The sequence below is a fragment of the Erithacus rubecula genome (genome assembly GCF_903797595.1).
Source record: "Erithacus rubecula genome assembly, chromosome: 19".
Lineage (NCBI taxonomy): Eukaryota > Metazoa > Chordata > Aves > Passeriformes > Muscicapidae > Erithacus > Erithacus rubecula.
Genome location: NC_136671.1, coordinates 5,830,395 through 5,854,491, shown reverse-complemented (window position 1 = coordinate 5,854,491; position 24,097 = coordinate 5,830,395). Strand labels below are relative to the sequence as shown.

Below are 24,097 nucleotides of genomic sequence, written 5' to 3'. Positions count from 1 at the left end.
TGGCCTGTTTGTTATTTGCAGGATAAATTCCCTTTTTTTATTTCTTCTGCTGGAATGGATTTCAGAGTTTTTTTTACTCACTGCTTCTTAGAAGGAAAAAAAAAAAAAAAAGATGCACCTTTGAAAGCTAAAATAAGTCTGTGAGATTAAATGGGCTTTAGAAATAAATAACTTGACTTCTGTAATATCAGAGAAGCATATGAGTACAGAACAGGGCTTTTTTCCCAGATATTTCAGTTGGCAATAGGGAGGACTATTTGGGGGGTTACCCTTTAAATGTCAATATTATAAACTGTTTCTATTAGAACCTTTTGTAGGAAGACTTCAGAACAAAAAGAACATACTTTGTTTCCTCATCCACAGCGAACCTTCTGCTTTAACTGATGATTTCTAGCTGAGAGATTTGGCCTTTTTGTTTGTTTTTTGAATTAAAATACCTTTTCTAAACTGATACATGGAAGATGCGTTAGGCCTCTATATTTTCTTCCTCTATTTATTTAATTATTCCTGTTCATTAATTCAGGAACTAGAACAGACTCATTAGAATATCTTCCCACCATTTGGTTTCTGTCATTTGACATTCATCTCATGTGTCAGGGTATCAGGTTTATGGTTGCAGCCCCCAGATACTGAGATGATCACCCACTCCATTGCTAAGTAAGCCCAGGACTGTTCATCTTCTGGGTAGATTTGGGCACAATTAGTACAACATGACAGAAGGTTACTTGTCATACATACACAGACTGTAACTGTGCTTTGGCTCACCTGGATTAAGTGTGCTTGTGTTTTGGAAACAGCTCACAGAGGTAAATGCCAAGCTGGCTGTCACTGGCTGTCCTCTCCTGTGGCTGCTCCAGCTGAACTGTTCTCTCTTGTTTAGTTTGTTATTCAGCTCCCCAGTATGTTCTTTTTGAGTCTCTTTTGGACTGTCGTAAAAGTAAATGTAACCCAGCAGACACGTGAAGGGCAGCTAATTCCTGGTACTCAGCAGTTAACCTTGGAATGGAGAAGGGTGGAAATTAGCATTATGGCACCTGGGAGTTGAGATACCACCCTGGGAAGAGTGGGGAATAGAGTTTTACCTTAGCACAGCTGTCAGACCTGCACTGCCAGAGCAGTCAGATACTCAGTGCTGCAAGGCTGACACTGCTTTGGAGGACCAGACTCATTTTCCTACAGCCTTCACCTTAACGTTTCATAAGACTACTGGGAGAAATTTTATTGTGGTGCAGCAGCTTATTTCTTCTGTAACAAAATAACCACCCATAGAGGCAGTATTCAGAGCAATAAGCTGAGTCATGGTCATTCTTTGTAATGATTAATTATTTGAAAATGAATTTTAGATTTGTAATGTGTCTCTTTTCCTGCTGTTCATAACAAGTAAGTGGTTGAACATTGTGAGTAATTCTAACTCACGGTCGTGCAAGTGGAGCAGCTGCTCTGTATTTTCAGTGTTCCAAATAATAGAAGAAAATTTGCATGTAGAAAAAATAGGTTTAATATCCTAACCCCTTGTATGAAAAAGGGAAAACTATATGCAAAACATCACATTTTCAAAGCAACACAGGCTTTTTTCAGCTACTCTCTCTTGCAACCTGTTGGAAGGTCTAATGAATCAACCTGTGATTTATGAATCCAGGAGGGCAAAAAGGAGGCACATTGTAGCTGTAAAAGTCCAGGATGAAATACCACCAGTAGATGGGAATTGCATTTTGTTTGGCAGCAAGAAGAGCTCCTCTGAAATAGCAAAGGACTCTACAAATCTGATCAATGCAACATGATTTCCTAAGATGGAAATTCTTAAACTGTACCAGTTCTAGAATTGATTGAAGCTCAGCAAAAGGAGAAGAGAAATACCTTTTTATCTAGAATATGCTCCTTTTAATCTACAGCCCCTCTGCAAATCCACTCTCAGGTTTGTGGGGTTGAGTACTATGTCCTCTTATCTGAGAGAAGCACTTATTGCCTGAGCTAAGGCTTTCATATTTGCAAAATTATTCCAGAATCTCTCTTGGAAAGCTCTACAGAAGTGTCAGATGTTATTATGTACCTCGTTGTTCCAAATGACAAGAAGAAAATTACAGAAAGTAAGCCATCATTTTTGTGAATCAGAACCCTCCTACTTCCTTACCACTGCTTAGCAATTTTTAAGCCAGTAAAAGGAAGGATTTATTTAAAATCACAACTGTCATGAATGATGATTCCCAGCCCACACCTGGCTTTTGGAATGCTACATTTCTGAAGCTTTAGATGCATCTCTCAGCGCTTTGCAAGAAAGTTGTACAAAAAAATTTTATATGCTTTTAGTAGGAACAAAGACTAGCAAAGGGTAGTTTGGTTTAGTTCAAAAGACAATCTGAAAATGTGGCTTTTTTCTGTGTAGTTGCTAATGTGCGATTGCTTCAGATGTCAGTTTAGATCTGCTCACCTGTTTACTATCAGCACAAGATGCAGATACAAGACTGAATACCTAACCTTGCATCAGTGCAAGCTAAATATATCTTACCACTCTGGATAGCCACAGAAATTATTAATGTTCTTTTCTAAGAGCTGTGTGGTCTGTTTCATTTCTTCTCTGTGTGAGAATGAGTTAAACACATCTTTAATTTAAGAGAATTTTTTAAACTGGAGAATGTGTGGAATTGTGTCCCAGCTTTCTGCAGCTTTGAATCATGTGTATCTGAGTAGGCATGTGATTTTTATTTTACAGAAGTGTACAAAAAGTCTTTCTAGCTCCTGAAGGCATTGACACTGTACAGATTAAATGCTGTTGAATGGCAGTGTAATTTCTATGACTGATCACAAGTACACTTCCAGCTTTGTGCAAGCAGGAGATTCCCATGTGCAGGCTGTACTTATTCCCAGCACCAATCCAGCCAGTGGCAGTACGTGCTGGGGCCATGGCTGCTGCCATGTGAACTGATTTTTAGCACAGAAGCCCACAGAATGCTTTCCCATCACTTTTGTAATAGGATCTGAGAAGCATTTGCAAGTCCAGTAGGCACACAGCTCCACTTGGACAGAAGATAAGCTGAGAGGGAGGTGAAGTGACAGGCAGTGCTGCCAGTCATGAATCCAACACCCAGAGTCAGTTCTTGCTTTCCGTGGGCTTTGCTTGTAGGCTGGTACATCAGCACTGGGGTGAGGGGTTTGCATCATCACAACTCCAAATATAGGCAGCAGAGATCTGTGTGCACTCTGAGGAAGATTTGGGCAGTGTCAGGAGGAGCCTGCTTGCTTTGTGGCACATAACATGAAAAGGCTGGAGCCAGAGACTGCCATGCTCCCACCTCCTCTGTGTGCATCCATTCTGCTTTCAGAAAATGTACAGCCACACCTCCCAACTTTGTTGATAATAAACACAGTGAAGTCTGCTAGATACTTGCAAACACCTCATAATTTTTAGTAGGTTTGGAACCTGTGAGTGGTTTTCCCAAGTTTACATTGAGCTCTGTTGTGGAGAATAAAAGGTAAGGATGTAAAATCCCTATTCCAGCTGAGCATTAGACACTGCTCTCACTTGGCCCTAGACTGATGAGGGATCTGTACTTAATCTTCACAGGGAAAGTCATGCTGGATTTCAGTAATTAAAAAATGTATAGATGTAACTTGCCATCTTCTGACTTGTTCTGTCTAGTCCTGCTTCAAGCAGATACTTGAAGCCTGGAACAATTCCAGAGGTTAGCTGGAGTTTGATGAAAAGCACATTCAGGCTATTTTTAATTTAAGGAGAATACTTTGGGGTTTTCCTTGAAAAAGAAAGAAAAGTATTCCCTTTAAATTACTTCTCAGAAAACAAAACAACAAAAGCCCCAAGCTCTGCTGAGTGCTTTTGCAGTGTCTCCACTGCCCTTTGCCAGTCTGTGCTGCCAGGTCTCCACAGACACTTCAGCTATGTCCTTCACAGGACATCTGGCCTTTTAGGCAAATGCTGCACAGGCCATTCCCTGTTCTGCTGCAGCTCCCAGGCAGACAGAATTAGCCTTGGAAACAGCTGTATGGCAGACAGGGCAGGAGCTGTAACTATCTGCTAAAATATTAGTGCTTATTTCCAGAAAACTGGAATGAACCAAACTTAGCTTTCATACACATGAGATTAATTCTGACCTGCAGTGCGTGATCCGAAATGAAATCATACAAAAATAAATATTCCAAAACCTAAAGATCATGGCTCATTGCTCCTGTCTGCAAGCTCTTGGGTCTGGTTGTTTGTTGTGCCAGAAAGAGAGAGTCTCTCTGTCATTCACAATTTTCCTCTTTCCTTTTGGATTATTTTTCTGACCAGTGAAGGCTTCAGGCTTGATTCCACTCTCTTCAGCAGCTTGACTGTAATTCAGCATCAGCTGGAAGCACATGAAGGCTGTAGCAGGCTCATGGGTTTGGCCACTTGCTGCTGTGTCCCATCTCAACAGACTGTACTCATGTTCTGTAACCTCTGAAAACTTCAGACAGCACAAACTCCTCTAGAGCTGCCTGCAATTTACCATAGCCAGTCACCCACTACTAAAAAAGATTGGCATATGGGATCAAGCTGATGTAATTTAGCTGACCTTAAAATATTTAATAGCCAGAGATTGCTGAAGTAACCACTGCTGAACTCCTGATTACAGAAATCCCCACAGGGTTTGTCCCCTTCTGCCACCTCTTGTCAAACTGCTGAGCAGGCAACACTCAACTCTATTAATAGGTCTTTTGAACATGATTAATTGGGTTTTTAAGTGGGTCAGCTTCTTCCAGAATTTCTCACTTCGTTCCACTTGCAGCTGTCCATATGTGATGCTTTGTTCTCATGGTATCATCTGAAACTCTCCTCATTTAATGAACTCTTCTGATTTTTTGGGTAAGGTTTTCAGTAGGAGCCTGATTCATTCCTTGGTTTTATTTGCTGCTTCAGTGTGCAGCTATATCATCAAATTGCTTTCTGTGCTATGTGTACACATGGCTGTGGAGCACCACAGACCCCTCCCTGACCTGCTGCTTCTCCAGTGATACACTTACTCTGGAGGGCTCTGGAGCCAGTTCTGCAGATGGACAAGTCTTTCTTCTGTTTGGATAGTTTTGTTTGTTTTATTTTTAGTACTGTCCTAAGGTGAAATATTTTTCATGGTTTGTCAAATAAGATTATGGTTTTGACTGTAAAACTATGACTCATCTCAGACTTCATTTTTCTTATTAAGAATGATCCTGGAGGAAAGTGCAAATGAAAATGTCAGATCTGTCATAAATAATGTAAAAATGACAGCCAGGAGGAGAGCTCTCACGGACCCTCTCTCTGTCCACAGTCACAGAAAAGAAATCAGTTCTGGAGGACTGGGGCTGGAGTTTGTGCAATTTTATCATTCTTTTACTTTCACTGCATTTAAGTGTTCACATCATTCAGGTATCTAGTCCAAATATCTAATTTTTGCCTTTTAATTTGGAGCACCATAGGAGCACTATATGTCGTCATTCTTCATTGTTTAGTCTGGGATTAAGCATTTGAGCTTATAGCTCCTATTCTTAGTTGATTCTATGAATGTGTTTCATCTCCCTGATACTTTATTTCCAGAAGCAGTGCTATATCCAGAGTGCAATTAAACTGGTAACTCCTTGCTCAGTGTTTTGTCATGAAGCCAATTTTAAAGATTTAGTGTCTCAAAAGAGAAAAATTATGATGGACCAGGAGGAAAAAATTAAATCCTTGACTGTTCTTCAGCACAGGATACCTAAAGCTGTTGATAAAGTGTGGTCTGTTGCAGCTGATAGTGTGGGGGCACAGAAGTGTGTTGCCAGTTGCAAACACCAGATTTCAAGGTCATGCTCAAATACTGGTCTAGTGATAGGAGTGAGGTGGCAGTGTATTAACACATAGTGACTGCAGGTGCTGGAAACCTTGAATTTAATGTCAGTGCCTGTTGCAAAACACAATGGGAAACTAATGAAAATAAACACTATTCTTCTATCTTTTTTTTTTTAATTTTTATTATTTTAAGGAGGAGAATCTTACTGGGGAAAACCTTTCAAAGATGAGTTCAAGCCAAATTTGTCCCACACGGGACGTGGTATTCTTAGCATGGCAAATTCAGGACCCAACACCAACAAATCACAGTTGTAAGTAGTCATTTGCTTTCTTGTGCTTTATTGTTTTCCTCTGGACATCATGTCTCACTCTGTTAAGATGAAAAATGACATTTTATGAGCTACTCCTTAAAGTTCAGTCAAGGTGAATATTCTGTTGAGTGGTGCATATTGGAATCAGGGCTAAACTGCTCTTAGCCAATCTAAGAGCAAAGTGAAGCATGGCAAGAAGACCTGTGGGTTTATTATGTCAGCAATAATTTGTCTTTTTTGTTGTAAAGATTTGAAGTTTTTGTTTGTTTTTGACAGTGACCCTCCCCAGTGTTACCCCTATAATTATCATCATACATCAAACCTCTTCACTCTGTTTAAATTTAGCTCCACATTGAACTTTTTGAAGGAATTCAATGAAACATAAACTCTGTGGGAATATTACTTCTTTTTAATCACCTGATTTTAAATACACAAGAGCAGTTCTGCTCTGTTGAAATGTGTAGACGTGGCAGAGTGTACAATCTGAGATTATCTTGGTTTCCAATGTACAAAAGCATATTGAGGACTAAAATGAGGGAAAACTTAAAGATACTGAAGTTGAAATGGCCTTGTTCATGTGTAACATTAATCTGGGTGTTTGCCTGCAGTCCTTTAAAAATGTTCTGTGGCACTTTGAGCCAACTACTTATTGGTTGCTCTGTAAGTACTGCAATATAAAAAATTGCTCTTTTATTGGGAACCCCAGGAAAGAGTAAGAGTGTGTTGTGAGTATAGTACTGTGTCTTGGCACTGAGGAGGGAGGCAGGGGGTCTTGGTGTTCGTGATGTTGAGTGTTATGATGGTTTGTAAACTCTTCAGCAGTGTGGTTTGCTTTAATTAAACACAAGGGCTTGTCTCAGGGCCTCACATTCTTAGGCTTACTCACATTCTTAAGCCTAAGCACGTGTGGGGCAGTTTGCTGGATCGAGTTGCTGTACAACTTATTTTGGATTTGAATGTTACTGCCAGCTCTCACGTGCTAAATTAGGGGAGAGTAGAGGCTTCTCTGCTCTTTTTTTGTTTTTTTTTAAGGGGATTCTAATAACAGAAGTTACAGAGACTGTAAGTGATGTGCCATTTTGAGTCACATCATCTGCTGCTGTGAACATGATTGTATATTCTCCTAAAATATGCAAATGAAATACAAAATTCCTTTATATGTAAGTCCTTAAGAGAGTCCAGCTGCCCATATTTGTAAAGTTTCCTAGCCAGCACTTAGACACATCTCCTCTAGCCTTAAGAATTCTGTGAGTAGCTCTCCCCATAGGTGACAGGCACTACAGGGCAGAGGGAGCTTGGTCCCTCCTGCAAGGTGATGCTTGAATAATGCTCAGGACTTTCCTGAGTTATGAGAAGTTATTAACACAACTCCATCTTGAGTTACGTTAATTCTGTTGTCTTTAATTTCATTTTGACTGCAGTGACAGATGAGAAACTTTCCTTGTATATTTGCTACTTCTCAGGGTTTTTTTATTACAATGCTACATAACTGACCATATGATGATTTTAAGTATTGGATATCCAGGAATAAAGTGGTATCCCCTGTAGGAGTTTGCATTCTGCACAGCATCCCAATGCTTTCCTAGGGCAAGCTACATCTTAGTAGACTGTCTGGCACATCTTAATAGCTGCTCCTATTTTCAATCATATAACTTCCTGAGGCAGTTGCTTATATGGAAAAGTGCCTTTGGAATGCTTATATATTTTTAGCTGTCTCCTATGCAGTGTAGCAGATGGAGACAGGGAGGAGAGCCAGCACTGCATGTCCAGCCAAGACAGGCCATCGTGGTCTGCAGACCACAGTGTGGAAACCTTTGTCTCATACATTTCTAGTTCAAGACTTACAAAGAAGCATCACACTTTAGAGAAAAGTTTTACCAGTAAAGGTTGCTTTGGATTAGCTTTTTAATTCCCATGTTTAAGTTTAAAAGTACAGCCCCAAAAATTCAAAGTCCAGTTAATTACTTTTGACACTTCAAAGTACTCTTCCAGGACATTTGTATCTGGAGTGTGAGTGTGCTCTGTCTGGAGAAATGGATCACCAAAAGGGCAGTTTAAGGGAAAATAAAGGCAAAACATAAATACCCAGAAAATAGAAGTTTACACTGGGAGAGACTGTTGTGTCATGTAAATTTATTGTGGATACAAGCTGCCCATTGTGCACAAAATATGTTCTTCCCAAGCAAGACTCACGTCTGCCTACCCTGCATGGCCAAGGAGGCAGATGCTCAGATTAATTTTGGACACGCTTCAAGGCCTCACTCTTTGAGTACTGTTTAAAAATGTTAGTGTGATGAAAAGTGAGAAGCCAAGACTCCAGAAATCCAGGATGGAGCCCACAAAACTGAGGAGGTAAAAGATGTTTGGTCCGCAGGCCATCCAGAGAGGAGCCAGAGAGGGAGAGGGACTTGGCCTCTCTCCAAAAGCTTTTGCAGACACTTTGTGTTTTTAAGCATTGCTGCTGTTGTTGAGGGTCAGTGGGACAATGTGGTAACTATTATATCTTTATTCTTTCTAGCTTCATCACATTCCGCTCTTGTGCATATCTGGACAAGAAGCACACAGTTTTTGGAAGGTAAGTGAAGGATATTTTGGGCATCAGCATAGCAGACTTTCTCCCTTCTGTGTCTAAAGCCTAAAGAGAAGAATCTAGTGACTCTTGTAATTTAACTGGAGCAAAATCCCAGCTCACAATCCAGTTCTCCTGGTCATGAATAGGTGGGCAACATTGCACCAATGCCAGTCAGCAGACCCTGCCTTTTTTTTCCCTCCTATCACTGTAAGTTGCTTCATTTCCCTTCTGTGGGTGGCCCTCCAGGAGTCATGAGCAGACTAATCATCATCATGTAATGAACCATGTTAATATTTGTGCATGTTAATTGCTGGGACACAAGAGATTAGCTTTTCAATACTGCTTTCATCCTCTTATGAGCCATCAGCTGAAAAATTAGTCATGACAGGACTGCTCTTCATCACGGCATAGAGCTTCTGCATAGATGAGGTCTTTTCTTTTGGCCCTTCTTATTCTTTTTTATTTTGTTCTTCTTTTATTCCTGAGAGTTAATCATTGGTATTAAGTCTGTATACTTATGCACACATACATAAAGATACTGCCAATGCCCAGACAGTGAGAGAACTTCATTCCTTATAAAGAGGTCTCTTCTGAAAGTCTTTTCCAGTGAAGTCTTAACATGAGAGAGATGAAGGTATTTACTGAAGAAGATACAAAGTCTCTGTTATGGTTTGCTCTTTGCTTCCTCTGTTGCAGGTACTTGGTATTTATCAAGTCAAGCAGAGCTGTTCTCAGACATCCCTCATGCATGGCAGGAGTGGGAATGTTGCTAGCCTGCTGCATTTGGGAGCTCCCGAGAATCTTACAATCTTTTTTACCTGTAGATTTGGGGCTTTATTCTTTTCATGGTTTTATTCATTTGGACGTCAGCAGTGGAAAATAGAACCATGTGCTGTTTACTTTGATTGAATGGCATGCAATTGTGCTATACAGTGAAATTGATATATTTAATCCATCTTCCCTGCCTAAAAGTTTTTGAGGAAGAAACTGCTTCATTTTAATGGCGCTTAAGTTTAGTGCTACTAGTTCCAGTACTGATTTTTCAGTAATTGCACTCTTGGCAATATATTTCTTTTTTTTTTTTTCTCAGGTTTGTTGTAGAAAAATTCTAAGTTCCCTTGTCCTTTCATTAAAGCAGATAAATAAAGTAAATTCTAATACTTAAAGCTGAGAGTCAGTAATTCTTGGAGGAGTTACCTTATCCGGATCTTAGGACTATTTCACTTAAGCTTCAATTTGAGTCCACCTTGCAAAAACCCCTTCAAATCCCCTGCAGTAATGCTGTTAACCAAAGCTTGCCACCTCATCAAATAATGTCTGTATTAGGACAGCTCAGCTGAAAATGTGCCTGGTCTTCAGTTCTGGGTGCAGCCTGGCCTCAGTGAGCATCCTGTGTAGCCCTCCAGCCCATCCTGTGTTTGCTGGGTTTCCCCAGTATGCTCCAGTTTTACCAGAATTCACCAGGAAAGAATTTGGAGAGAAGCTGAGCTTTCTGTGGTGCAGGGAGGGTGCTCCCCAAAACCTTTGCACTGTGCTGAATATTTCTAGTACCTTGTGAGCAAAATTGCTCAGATGGTGTTTCACACTGTATGTTGCCCTTTAGAGAGGAATTACTTAGTCCAGGTAAATATGGTTAAGCATATATAGCAGAGATTTTTGCAGTCAGTCTGTATTAATCTACAAATTGAATTATTGAATAATTTATTTTGCCTACAAATTTAATAATAAAAGGTTGATGTATGTAGCTCTTAAGATCTGTATCTATATATCTATTTATCTATATCCATCAGCTGGTTTTACCTGCATTGTTTTTAAAAGTCATAAAAGCCAGAAGATGCCAGATGTTCTACCTCTAGCAGAACTCCAACTTCAGTTTGTTCTTTTAGATCCTGGGTGATTCCAGGATTTGGTGACTATATCTGAGCTGATTATAGCACAATAATATCTGGGAAGCATATCTAGGAATAACATCTAGATTTAAGAGCAGAATGAGCCCATTATATCAGGATTCTTTATTTCCATCAATGTTTAATTATATTGTTAACTGGATGCTTACTCATCTGTTGAGACTTTCATATGGATTTGAAGATTACTTATTTCAGTTAATATAAAAACCTAAATACTCTGATCTGAACTGTACTCTTAGCTGCTCCTGTGTGACTCTGGTTCATGTTAGTGCCACACAGGTATCTTGAAGAGCACAGTTTGATCTGTATATAATTTGTATAGAACTTTTCAGCAGGCTTTCCTTACTTAGGAGAAAAAAAAGTGTGAAAGGGCAACCATTCCCTATTCCTTTCCTTAGTTCTTTGGTCCTGTGGGTCCAAACATTGGTGAGATGCAACATTGAAAGGTTCCTTTTCTGGAAATGCACCTTATTCATGTCCCCACTGGTATGAAACACAGTTTTTTTTATGTAGGAGAATCTATTAATGCCCACCCCTGGGCAGTAGGACAGGGAAGAGGTGACATGTATCTGCCTTGGTGCACTGGAATGTTCATGTCCCAAGAGAAAGAGGTGGCAGGAGGACAGGGAAGGGCTCATCATGATTGTGCTGCTCACCATGGCAGTGATGAGGATGCAAATACTGAAAAGAAAGGAGATAATGTGGCATGGCTGGGGAGCAAAAACAGAGAATGAGAGAAGAATGCCTTCCCTTGGAGGTGTTGTGCAGGCTGCATGGATTTCTTGCTCCAACAGAGCTGCCTAGATTAAATTGGTAATTACCATTTCTTGTAATTACTATTTCTTCTGACTTAGAGAATGATGTAATTAACATGAAAACCAACTGGTGGCTTTTGTGGGCTTTTAGCTTGCTGGTAAGAGGTTTAATTTAGAAACTGAGATAATGTAAACCAACTGACATGCCTTTGCTTTGCACAGAGGGAGTGAGAAGCATTTGCAGGGGGCTGCTGCCTGGGGAGGGTCCTGCCTGCTGCTGTCCCAGCTCTGTGCCTGGGATCTCTCTATGCTGCAAGCAGGGCCCTGGCTGTGCTGTGACCTTCAGGAACTACAGGAACACTACAGTTCCTGTTTGGTGTGCTTTATGAAATTTAGGTGCAAGCATATCCCATCCAAGTTGTTATGTTTCCTGTTGCAATGGTTCACAGCTCCTGTTGGTCAGAGACCTATTTAGGCAGAAATAGAAACATAATCTCTGTCCCTGAGATCTGTGTAAGTAGAAAAGAGATTGAATATAGATACAGGGAAGTTGTGACAGTGACCCATTTCAACTTACCTTACACCACCTTTGGAAAAAGAAAAACTCAGGAAAAAATGAAATGGCTTCATGAAGACTTTGGGAGCCTGTTCCAAAGCTAAAGGCACACATTAAAAAGTGCATATTTCAAATAGTAAAATAGTAATGGAACGTGATCAACAGAAGGAGAAAAATGCTTTCAGAATTTTGGGTGAGATTTAGGACAAGGAGAGCATGGTGGGCTTGAAAATGAGGGCATGGTGCAGAGATGTGATGTGATAAAACGAAGAGCAATAAAGGGAGCAGAAAAAAAGTGTTGTGGTCAGAGTGGGAAAGCTGGAAATGATCTGTTCTGCAGTTCTGTGTGTTTATTAGAGCATCACTTGTGTTTGTCAAGAGCTGAGAAAAGAAAGTGGCAACTGAGACAAGATGGTTTGGGAAACCTCAGGCTTGGTCAGACTGGAGGCATCAGTCAGTAGTAGCTGACATGCATTCAGCTTATACTTCTCTTTTCTTCCCTTCTCCCCTTGCCAGATGCTTTTATGGAAGACAGTTCTTTTCTTGGATCAGTATCACTCTGTATTATTAAGTGTTCCTTAACCTGTTAATGCTTTCTACTGCAATTCTGTAGATTGGGGCAATGAAAATAACTCTTGTCCTCTGAAGTAATTAGCTACATAAAGCAACTACCAGGAATTACTCAGTTACAGGTTACAGGTTGCATAACACAGTGTCTGTTTCGACTTGCAGCATTCCCTGTATGATTTGAATCAGTGAATCCCAGTTGTTTCTGGGAAATTCATGTTCTTGTGACTTCTGCTTTAGTATATCTGAAGATCAGAGAAATTGTGTGACAGCAGAAGAGCTGATTCTGTGTAGGGAGACTGACCTAATTTTGCACTGCAGCCTGCTCCCCAGACACCAGGCTGGGAGCAAAGAGCAAGGTGGGGAAACAAGGCAGGCCTCCCTGTGGAACCAGTGCACACGAGCACTGGGCTGCTGCAGCTGCATGAGCACTGCTGTCATTTCCAAAACTGTTCTATGATCTATGAAGAGGGACCTGTGCCAAGGCAGGGCAGTCCTTTCATGCCAGGTTTATCTGTTGAGTCTAGTTTCAATAAGCTTTTTTCCAAGTTGTTTTATTTTTTCAGCACCCTTTATTACCATGTCTTGCCTGCTAGATTAAGCCCTTATCTAGCAGAGAGGTGGAGGTGTTTTGGCTGCATCCTTGTTGCACATTTGAATTGCTCACTCCATTGCACGTTGGGTGTATGCATAGAAAACATTTTGTCCTGAATGTACGTGTTTGTGCACATGTGTGTTGTTCTCTCTCTCTCTCTGTATATAAATGTATGTTCTCCTTTTATTAAAAATAACCTTTGGGGCAGAATGTGTTTACGAAAGAGCAGTTTTCTTTCTGGTTTCTGTTTGTGGTTTAAAGCTTTTTTTTAAAAAAAAAAAAAAAGCCCAAACTGTTCTTGTATCATCTTCTGACCAGGAAACTCTATCATGTTGTCCCACTGCCATCCCCAGCATTGCAGAAGGCTGAATTCCTATAATTCTTCCAAACAAAAGTATGAGAAATAGGTTCATGTGTGAATGTCTCTGAGTCTGCAGGGGAGATGCAGTTTTCTTTGGGGCAGCAGTAATAATGTACAGTGAGACCTTCATCAGCATATTGCAAATGGACAGATCCTGCTCCAGTGTTTCACTTCTGCATCATGCAAAGGCATTGGCAGTGGTTATGAAGCAAGGTTACTAGTTTACATAAAGGACCCTTAACAGGAAGTAAGATTTTAATAGCACATCTAAATGTGAAATGCAAAGATTTCCAGTGCTAACTTAGCCAGCTTTGAAGAAAACAGAACTGCATGAGTAAGGGCACTTTTTTGTTTTCATTCCTGTGCTAACAGAAAAAAAAAAATCCTAAATGTACCTGCCTTGTCATTCATGCTTAAATGTAATGCAACATTTATCAAGCTCATCTAAAAATACAAGCTGTCTCAGGGTTGTTGAGCTAAATATATAGTTGAGATCATAATTTTTCTGTTCCTCATCTACTAGAAGCACACAGCAAACTCTCAGCTTCACTGCTTGTTCTGATGTGAATGATGCTTTAAAAGTGTCACCCTTTTCACTGTAGGGTGTCATCTGAACACCTTTGTAAACCTTAGTCAGTTTAGGACAAAGCACCTTATAAAAGGAATAGAGCCAGAAGCAGTGGAAAAGGTTAAACTTGTTTATGCCCTTCTCCCTTCCCTTCCCTGCTGGCTCCCAACTTGGCACAAGTGACATTACATGAGACCAGACAACACAATGTGAACTGGCACTGTCTGTGTCACACATTTAGCACATGTAAACAGTATAAAAGGGATGTGAGTCTGAATTTCTGGAATCTGCATTTTCTTTTACTGAAAATTATATACAGATTTCCTTGAATATTAGAATAATATTAAGTAGTGGCTCACTCTTTAGGGATTTTTTAGAATGTTTTTATGTACTGATCTGATGGTCATTTCTACTGGTAACTTGCATAGGCTGTTTTCTTGGCTCAAAATCTGTGTTGAATCCCAAAAACTTCTCTGGTGTTTTGGTTTCCTCATTCAGTTGTGAGCGAAGCCAGTGCATGGGCTTTGACACAATATATCTCATCAAACAGATTTTAATGCTGTGATGTAACGTCATGAGATTTGACAATAACAACATGTAATGTTTCAGGAGCCTCTTAGATCAGAGGAAAGCTTGCAAAAGCCTTTACAGTTTGGAATATTCAATTTCTTTTGCTTCCAGCTCTGACTGCCAGGTTAGTGTGTAGTTTAGTTTTTACTGGATGGGTGATGTTTGCAATCAGATCTTGTCCTTTTTGGGTGTTAATTTTTAATGGTGAGATACCAGCCTCAGCCTGGCCTGACCCTGACAAAGCTCCCAAGTGCTCCCTGAACAAAAGGCACTCATATATTATTTCCTGTCCCTCTGGTCACTGCTCTGTCCTCTCAGCTGGTGATTTATATTCAAATTTGTTGTTGTTGTTGTTGTTTTTTGATCAGTATTGCAGCAGACAAAAGCAGACAAATTATAAAGACAAAAACATATATTGAGAGCTGACTGTGCTGACAGTGTAATACACAGAGATACTCTGTGCAAAATGTTGGAGAATGCAAGGGAGAGAAAAGGAAGCAATTTTCCATTTGAGAGACAAGAAGTGAAGAAGAAAAGAAAATTACATGCTCTGCAGGCATAACATCTTCATCTTCTTCCCCCTTAGCCCTTTACAATCATGTCAAAATTGACTATTTAGGTCATTTACTGATGACCTGTGAATGCCATGTCTATCACAGCCTTTCAAAATGTACAAGTGACAAAATATTACCAATAAAGTTTAATTAGCAGAGCAACTGAAGATCTGGTAGCATCAGTAAAATGCATTAGGGCTAATATTGTGGGAGGTCTAGCTACGGGCTAAGGGATTACTCAGCTGAGATTGCCAGTGCACAGCTGATCTGGCCATTTCAAATTATCAGAAACCTAATTAAATGAAAACATACAAGCAGATAATGAGTGAGCTGTTGGCTAGAAAATTCTCCAATATTAAATCACAAGTTTCCTTTGGGGCAGTTAAAATACAGTGAATATATCTCAGGCTGGGTGTTAATCACCAGTATTATAACTGAATCTGATATTGGCCTGGAGAGAGATTTTAAAATCGAGTTTTTGTTATGAACTTTCCAAAGTTCATACAGGGTCCTCACGCCCTTTGCAGCCTCCCCCAGTCTGCTCCTTCCAGTCACAAATTACTGAGGCTGTTCTAGCCTGCATCCATGGGTTTTAATTGCACCTAAAAGTCACAGCCTGATTACAGAATATCAGCAGGCCATTGGGGAATAAATTTTGGAGCAGCACTGAAACATGAGAAAGCACAGCTGTGCTGGGGCAGGTGTGAGAACACCCTGTCTGTCTTGGTTCATCCTCTGTGGTGGGGTCTGTCCTTTTGGTTGTGGTTACAGCCTGTCCCAGCCCACGGGGTGGCACTGAGGGCACTGGGGAGGGCTATAGGAGGTGCATTTCTCCATTGGATCAGCTGAGACCATAGTGAGAGTAAGAGGCCTCTCCTGGTGCTGGCTGGGCAGGCTCTGCCATGCTGGGACTGGACAGATGCCTTTGAGGGGGAAATACCCTGGTATGAAAGTAAAAAGTGTATAAAGGTGGCTGTGAATATCATGTATGTTTTGGTCCAGGCATTGCTTATTTCTTTGATATGAAAGCAGAGTTAAGTGATAAAATGTTCCACATATTCCACCAGTTTGGTATCCTTTTCCCCCCCACCAGCTTCATTTTATTTGATATTCCCCCATTTCATCTGCCCATTCCTTGCCAGCCTACCCATGCTGGTGCTGCAGTCCCAGTAACAGTCTGGCTTCAAACCAGTTGCTCCCCAGGAGAATCTGGGGCATTGCTGGCTCTTGGCTTGCCCTGTCCCATGGGCAGCCCTGGACTCCTCAGTGGCCAATTCCTGCCCCTGCTGCTGATCTCCTGGCCCCAAACTGCCCTGGCTCCTGGAGCAGTGTTTTTGAGAATTACGGTTGCTTCTCATTGTCCCACAGCTGTTAATATGGGCTGTATTTTTGGTTCCTGGCCATGTGGCTTGGCTCTATTAAAACAGATGTTGTCCAGCGACAGCCTGCTTTGCTAATGGATCTGGATCACTTGGCATCAACAGCCTGTCTCTCTCTTTATTTACTGCTCTTCTAAGAATAGCTGTTTTCAAATTTAATTGTGGATGATGAGGTGGATAAAAGTGTTAAATACCCTGGAACCAAAAGCTGATCCCAGCAGGACCCCTCTGAAAACATACTGACTCCGTGGTTCCTGTTTAAAATTAGATTTTGACACCTGTCAGCCAGTTTTTTATTTAATGTGTACTGTATTCACTTTATATTATTCTGGTTCCTCAATCAAAATATCAGCCGCCTTCCAGAAGTCTGTTCCATGGACACTGTTATCCCTGTTAACCACATCTGTTGTCTCAAAGATAGAAGGTTGTTTGACAGACACTGTTTTCCACAAAACCTTGTTGATTGCTGTTACTTATTTCCTTTCTTTCTTAATCATGTCCTGTCTCCGCTATTCCATTATTTTGCTGGGATAAATGACAGGATGACAGGATTATAATTATCTGGGTTTCCCCATTTATCCTTTCTAAATATGTTTTTCTAGAACATTCCCACCGTTCCATACTTTTTTTTGAAGATAAACATGCAACAGTCCAGAAAGCCTTCAGCCTTAAACATTTTCAAGCAAGTGTTTAGATATGTTGACTTGAAAAGTGAGATGCCAGAGATCTAAGGCCCTCCTAGGTGAAAACTGCTTTGAGAAGTGTCCTGGCCTTACCCTGTAGCTGTGACTTGATGCTCTTCTGCCTTCCCAGAGCCCTCATGAGCTCATGGTGTTGTTCTGGAGGAATCCTGTGCTTTCAGTGTCAGTGGTGTTACTGCAAACAGCTCTGCCACTGCTCTCCTGTGCTACTGTATTACTGTTCTCTTCCTGATAACAACACTCTTAGGTCTCAGTTTGAAACAAAGCAGAAGAAAAGAACTTGTTCTTCCTCTGGCTAGTTTATGTGGCTTCAAGGTTTTGGGCTTTGCTTTGCTTCTGTGGGTTGGACTTTTCCACGTTCTATTTAATTTTAAATTCAAATCCCATATTTGAGGAAAAAATTCTTATCTTCCACACTGAATGGCATTATCTTAGGTCTTCCAGTCTTCTTGCTGATTCCCCTCTTCCCAAACATGATGTTCTAAAAACCTGCTAGAGTAATGGGCATAAATGATATATATTAAAGGTAAGGGTGTAGGAAGATTTTGAGTATGTTGTGACAACTGGATAACATGTCCTTCCTCTTTTAGGGTGGTTGGTGGCTTTGAAACTCTGACTGCTATGGAGAATGTGGAAAGTGACCCAAAAACAGACCGTCCCAAGGTATGTGTGAGGCACTGGGGGCAGTGGCCTCACATGGCAGTGCTGGTCACTCTGCTGACACTTCTTGAAAACAAAACAGGGGGAGATGGCACAACTTAATCAGCAAATGGCATGACTGTTCTTCTCTTCTGCTTCCAGGAGGAAATAAGAATTGAGACAACAACTGTTTTCGTTGATCCCTATGAAGAGGCAGATGCACAGGTGAGGTTGCTTGGTTGGTTGATATTGTTTTGAGAGGCAAAAGCTTTTCTGGGGAGAACTTTGCAACTTAATGCCTTTTCTTTGCACATGGGCAGCCCCCTGGACCATCTGGTTGCCAGCTAAGATTAAGCAGCTGTCATTCATTGCCTTTTTGCCAGGATTCCAGTCACTCTTTTAGTGGAGAGTTACTTTTGTAACCCAGTCCATCAGGCTTCTGATGGTTTCCTTTCAAATGCCCCCAGTAGCTGTGGGTAGCTGCAGGTGAGGAGTCTTGCTATAATGGCTACAGACAGCTTGCTTGTAGTGGCCCTTGAGGGCTGTCTCTTAAAGCCTGCCCTGTAATCTCAGTGGTGCTAATTGCTGGTTTTTAGAGTGCTTTAAAGCTTCAAAGAATTGTAGACATTTTCTCCTTATTCTGCATATCTCTTGCAACAGATTGCACCCTTGCTTCCCACAGGTCACTGCTGAAAGAGAGAAGTTCCAGCAGGAAGAAGAAGCAGCCAAAATAAAGGCTGAAGTGGTCCCACCAAAGAAAGAGGTTCAGACTCCTAAAACTTACCGGCAGGGGATTGGAAAATACATCAACATGGCTGCAGCGTGAGTTCTCTGTCCTTCTGATTTTTGCTAAATATTTTAGCTGTCTTTGCTGCTGGTGCTGGTCCTGTCCAGTGCCATTGCTCAGATATTTGGTTTGGGCCAGCAAAGACACCCTCATGTAGTCCTAACAGTCAAGAGTTCACTTCACTTCTGTTGTTTTTCAAGGTCACATATTAACTGAGCTTCTGTTTTAGCCCTTGAACATGACCAATTGGTCTTTAAAAGCATTTGCTGACTTCAGAACTGTAGATGTATTTCCAGAACTCAGAATTCTTTGGGGAACTGTACTGTGTCACTTCCTACACCATCTTTTATCCTCTTCCTTTTCTGCAGCTATTTCTGAAGGCCACAGTCCCACAGATGTTGCTCTTTTAGCAACTTCTGCCCTGCACAAAGTAGCTGCCTTGGGCCCCCGTCAGTTTGCTGCCCTGGTTCCCTATTCAGCCATACAAACAGCTGTACCAGCACAGCTGAAATGGCTGGAAAGGGGAGCAGGTTCCCAGGCTTGCTGTGGGAGCACAGGGCAGCTGGGTAGTTCCAGGGTACCTGACTGGTTGGACAGGCTTATCCTAAAGCAGCCTTTCCCAGACACCCTTTGTACCCCTGGCAGGATTGGCAGCACTGCTTTCTTTCCTAAGGACAGCACAGAATCCTGGCTGAGCAGCAGCTTAGCCTGTGTTTTGGAAAAATTAAAATGAATGCCTTCCACTTGATTTTTAGCAGACTTCTCTAAAACCATTTGCAAAAATGCTGTTGTCTGTCTGCTACATAAAGGCCTGTATTTATGCATATACAGATCTAGGCAGCCATTTAATCAATTTGCATGTGCCTCTGTGATTTACAGGCATTTGCATAACTGTGAGAACAGAAATCTGTTAGCTCAGGTAGGTCAGTTTCGTGTGTCAGTAGAATTTTTCAGTTGCAGAATATTGTGTGTCCCTTGAAATACTATGTCCATCTTAAATCTGCTGACACACTGCACTCTTATTTACAGAGGAAATCCAGCAGTTGTTGCTCTCTGGAAAAGACCAGGTAGTATAGGAAGGACCTTCAGCCACTGGCAGATTTAGGGTTCTGTGTTCTCCCTAATATCTGACTAAAAACCACAGCATGTCAGCTGGCTGCACAGCATTCCCTGGGGTTGCAAGCTCTGCTCAAGAGAGGCTGATAATAGCACAGCAACTGCAACAGGCTGGGCTCAAGGAACAGGAAAGATTAGGAGAGCTCTCCCAGCTGCTTTATACCTAATTCTCCATAAATCCTTTTGCTGCCACAAGTGCAGGTGAGGTGTGGGGAAAACTCACGGCTCATGTTTTCCTGATCATGCTAAAAAGATACAGCTGTTTAATTTTCAGCTCTGGCCTGGAGAACTTTCTGTGCTTTGAACACATTCCTGGGAGTGTTCAAAGCCTGATCCAAACCATCCCCATGGACTCATGCTCCTTCTTTTTAGCATGCCAAAGACCCCCAACCCCAGCAGTCCCCATGCTGGCATGGAGCTTGCACCCCTGTCTAGTTGACAAGGGATGGGCTGGCTCCAGTATAGATGGTGCTGGGAGAGAACAGGCAGAACAGGCATCTAAGCTGTCCTGGTCCCACTGGCAGTAAAGACCCTCTGAGAGTTGTTTTCATTCTGGCTGCAGGAAGCGCAGTGTGGAGGATGATGGGCCCTCAACCAGCACAGCTGTGAAGAAAGAGAAGAAGAGCACAGGCTTCGGGGACTTCAGCTCCTGGTAGCAGCGTGGGGAGCCCAGCACTGGGGCAGCACAGCGCAAACAGGAGCCTCCCACATGGCCCCAGAGAGCCCAAAAGACAGTCTGTCCTGGGGAGGGAAGGCACCAGCCTGCCCTTCCACTGGCAGAGAAAACTGCTGCTTTGTTGAGGCTGATTAATGTGGCTTTGTTTTCTGGAGAGCACATTCCCCCACTGCATCTTCCTCGAAGGCCGTTTTGTTGTTGTTTTGCAAAGCAGGGAGCAGGCAGCCCAGCTCCCCAGGGATCAGCCTGAGCCTTTCTCTTCATGGCTGGCAGCAGACCAGGCAGAGCCCAGCCTTGCAGGGCACTACTGCAGTTAACAGCTACAGTGGAGAAAGAACTCCTTTTACAGGTAATCGTTCCCAGACCAGCCAAGTGTGCCAAGCCAGGGAATGAATTAATGTACTGGGAAGCTCCTGTGCTGCTGGAGAGCTCTGTTCCAGCCTGTCCTGCCTTTACCTTCCAGCTGCCTCCTGCTGGTTCTCAACCAGGACCAATTTTGTCTGGACTGACTGCTGTCATCTGAAGGCCTTGCTCACTCCAGACAGCAGCCTGGGAAGCTGCAAATCTACATGGGGAGCCTGAGGCAGCTGTACCACTTATTCCTCCCAGTAGCTGCCCTTCCCTGAGCCACTGGACAGACAGAGGTACCAGGATGCACCAGTTCACACTTGCCCTCAGGTGCCAGAAACTACAGCCTTGAGCAACTGAGCAGGAGTAGAAACAATTCTTTTGTTGTTTTGTTTTTTTTAACACCGTCCCCAAAGCCTGGTCCTTGCATAGTAACACCCCATAGTCTGCTCTGATGTCAGGCTTCCCATCATTAGGAGAAACCACATAATGTAGCTGACAGGCATCTCAGATATTTCCATTACATACCCACAAATTATTAGGAATCTTAATAAAGGCCTTATGGGGTAAAGATATATCAGCCTGTGAAGTTTTTATCCCAAAGAATCTGTATGTTACCATCACATAGCAGGCTAGATCCTGGCAATGACCGAATATCACTATCAGTTCATCTTAGGTGTTTTCAGATAAGAGAAGTGCCCTCCCTACCTCTGAGGAGAAAGTTTTGTAATCCCCTTTGGAACAATACATTTGTATTGTGGTCTCATTCTTTAAGAAAATACTCCATTTATAGGAAATTGCTGTAAAAACTTTTGGAAATATTTTGCATTAAATGGTTTTATTTTCTTTTGAGTTCTTGACTTTGACTGTTCAACTGTTATTTCCAGGATCACAGCATTGCACAGTTGATTGTTGTGAAAGGAAATGATTCATTCCTGCTTTTTAAGATGCTCATAAGGAATTCTGGGACCTCTGCGGATATGATTACATCTTTGTTAAATTATAGGAAGTTCAAACTAATTTGAAAGAATAATAGGGGGAGTTTGTTTGGCGAACGTCTAAGTTTGAAATAACACGTTTGATTACTGGAACAGGGGATTTGATGGTACTTTCCTAAAGCTGAGTTTTTTCTGTCTTATCAGAACCTCTTGCTTCTCCTGCACTGGCCCTTTCATGATAAATTGTTATTGATCCCCTTTACCTAACTTACACTTCAGCACACTTTTGAGTAGTCAAGTTCTCAGCATTGCTAGAGCTGGGATAGGCAATTTTATGAATCCATAGGATAAAATACTGGTTTTGTACTGGATTAAAATGGAACTTATATGAAAGAAAGGAGCTTTTGATTACAAGGAAGGCAGCAGAGGTTTGGGAAGGGCTCCCATTTCTGCAAGTCCTTGCTTCAGATGGATCTGAGGTGCAGCAGGCTGTAGAGATAACTGCCCACTTTCCTGTTCTGTTCCAGCTTAATGCAGTCCCTGAAGGACCACTGCATTGCATAGTGCAGAGGGACTGCTGCCTTTCCAAGCAGTGCCTCTGCACTGCTCTTTTGCTCACCATTTCCCACCATAACCTCAGACACAAAAGAAAGAACAATTTCCTGGTTTCTAGGAAGGGCTGAGCATGACCTTTTCAGTGTTGCTCCCAGCAGGGTAGTTCTCCAGCCATGGTTCACCTCTGGACCTGGATCCAGCCCTCTGGCCTGCTGATGCTCCCAGCTGCTGTCAGTGACCCCCACGCTGGGATAACTGGCTCTGGCCCATCCCCAGGGTGCTGCAGTGGCCCAAGGGTTTGGCCAGTACCCATTGTTGAGTCAGCAGCCAGACTGGGATTCATGAGAGCTTTGCAGGGCCAACACTGTCACTGTTCCATCACGGCTCTGCAGTTTTGTCCTGCAGAGCCCCACCTCTGCTCCCTCCTACACCCCTAATTCTGTGAATGCAAATAAATTTCTTTTTAATTTTAACTTCTAGTCATTGGAATCCACAGGACCAGTGTGACAAAAGCTGTTCTCTGAAAGATGGCAGGGGCACAAAGAGCAAGGCAATGGGCTGTATCCCTCATTTTTTCAAAACCTGGCTCTTTGTAGGGTGACTTGCTGTTTCCACTACCTGAGCAAGAAAGGGGGAGGAAGGAGGCTGTATTGAAACGGCTTTTTCCCCTTTCATCACTTTGTTCTCCAGCAAAAACTGTGTGTTAAGGGAATACCCAGCCAGCTCCTGATATGGCCAGAGGGATCAGCAAGAATTGTGCAGCCTTACGACAGGAACTCACTCCTGGGAACCAATGTGCTGTTTGTAAGCACATTTTTACATTCTTTGTCACTTTTCCAGTAAATGTGCTTAGAGAGAAAAAGTAGGAATTTAACCAGGGGCTGAAGAAGCTTTTGTCTTGACTAGAGTAACACCAGTGCTCTTGTACTTTGCACTGCTCCATACCTGAGTTGTTCTGTTGAAAGGCAGTGACCAGTGAATTCATTGTTTCCTGAGATCTGGCAGCATAGCAGACAGCAAAGCACCTTTGAGAAGGCAGTGGTGTGTGGTGGGGCTGGCAGCCAGGGCCAATTGTTTCCATACACAAAGAGGGAGCTCAGGGGGGACTCAGCTCTTCACCTCTGCTTTTTCTGGCATGAATTCAGCCTGGCCCCTCAAGGAGCCAAGTATTGTCTGTGTGGGAAACAGCACAAGATTGAACGGTTTTTCAAGCCAAGTAGCTGCAACTCTGTTTTATCATATTTACCAAGAGAAAAAGCCAAAAGTACTATTGTTTGGTTTAATTTTTCCCATTCCCTGCCCGTTTGAATGGCTGCAGCCCAGGAGTTCAGACTACCAGTTGTTCCGCTTCAGCATCACATAGTTGATCATGGTGGTTCCCATCTCTTGTGGGGCCATAAACTGTGAGAAGTCAAACCGTGTTTGAAGGTCTCCAAGGAAATCCTGCCTTTCCCTCCAGCCCCTTCCAAGACACAGCTGAGCCCAGCAGGGCTGTGAGTCCCCTCGGCTGCTGGTAGCGTCCCGGGCGCGGCCGTGGCCGCCCTGCAGGCGGAGGGAGCAGCTGGTGGATAAACCCCTGGGTTCTAAGTATCAGACATTTCTGGGATCCCCCTGCCACCCATCGCCAGCAACCTTTGGAGGGAACAGGATGTCGGAAAGCTGGCCCAGGAAGCATCTTTTATTAGCAAGAAGAGGGGATTTGCCAAAACAGCTCCCAAGTTTCCACACTGTTTGCTTTGGAGGAGGCAACAAGACGGCACAGGAAGAGGCGGCCCCGCCGGGCCCGGCCGGGTTAGAGCGCGGCCGGGCAGCCCTCACTTCCTCTCTTTCTTTGGGGAATGCTTTGTTATCACAGGCTGGTGG

The 24,097-nt window shown here is 42.5% G+C and overlaps 1 protein-coding gene across 1 annotated transcript in view; it reads left to right on the top strand.

Moving 5' to 3' along the window:
- The window catches only part of PPIL2 (peptidylprolyl isomerase like 2), a 66,357-nt gene extending 44,756 nt beyond the window's left edge, over positions 1-21,601 (top strand). Inside the window, exons 15-20 of the mRNA XM_079322465.1 lie at positions 5,973-6,090; positions 8,609-8,665; positions 17,766-17,838; positions 17,977-18,039; positions 18,497-18,636; positions 20,280-21,601. Of these exons, the coding sequence (XP_079178591.1) occupies positions 5,973-6,090; positions 8,609-8,665; positions 17,766-17,838; positions 17,977-18,039; positions 18,497-18,636; positions 20,280-20,373 (545 nt within the window). The 3' untranslated portion in view covers positions 20,374-21,601. The remainder of the gene's footprint in view (positions 1-5,972; positions 6,091-8,608; positions 8,666-17,765; positions 17,839-17,976; positions 18,040-18,496; positions 18,637-20,279) is intronic.
- Positions 21,602-24,097: the final 2,496 nt, after the last annotated feature.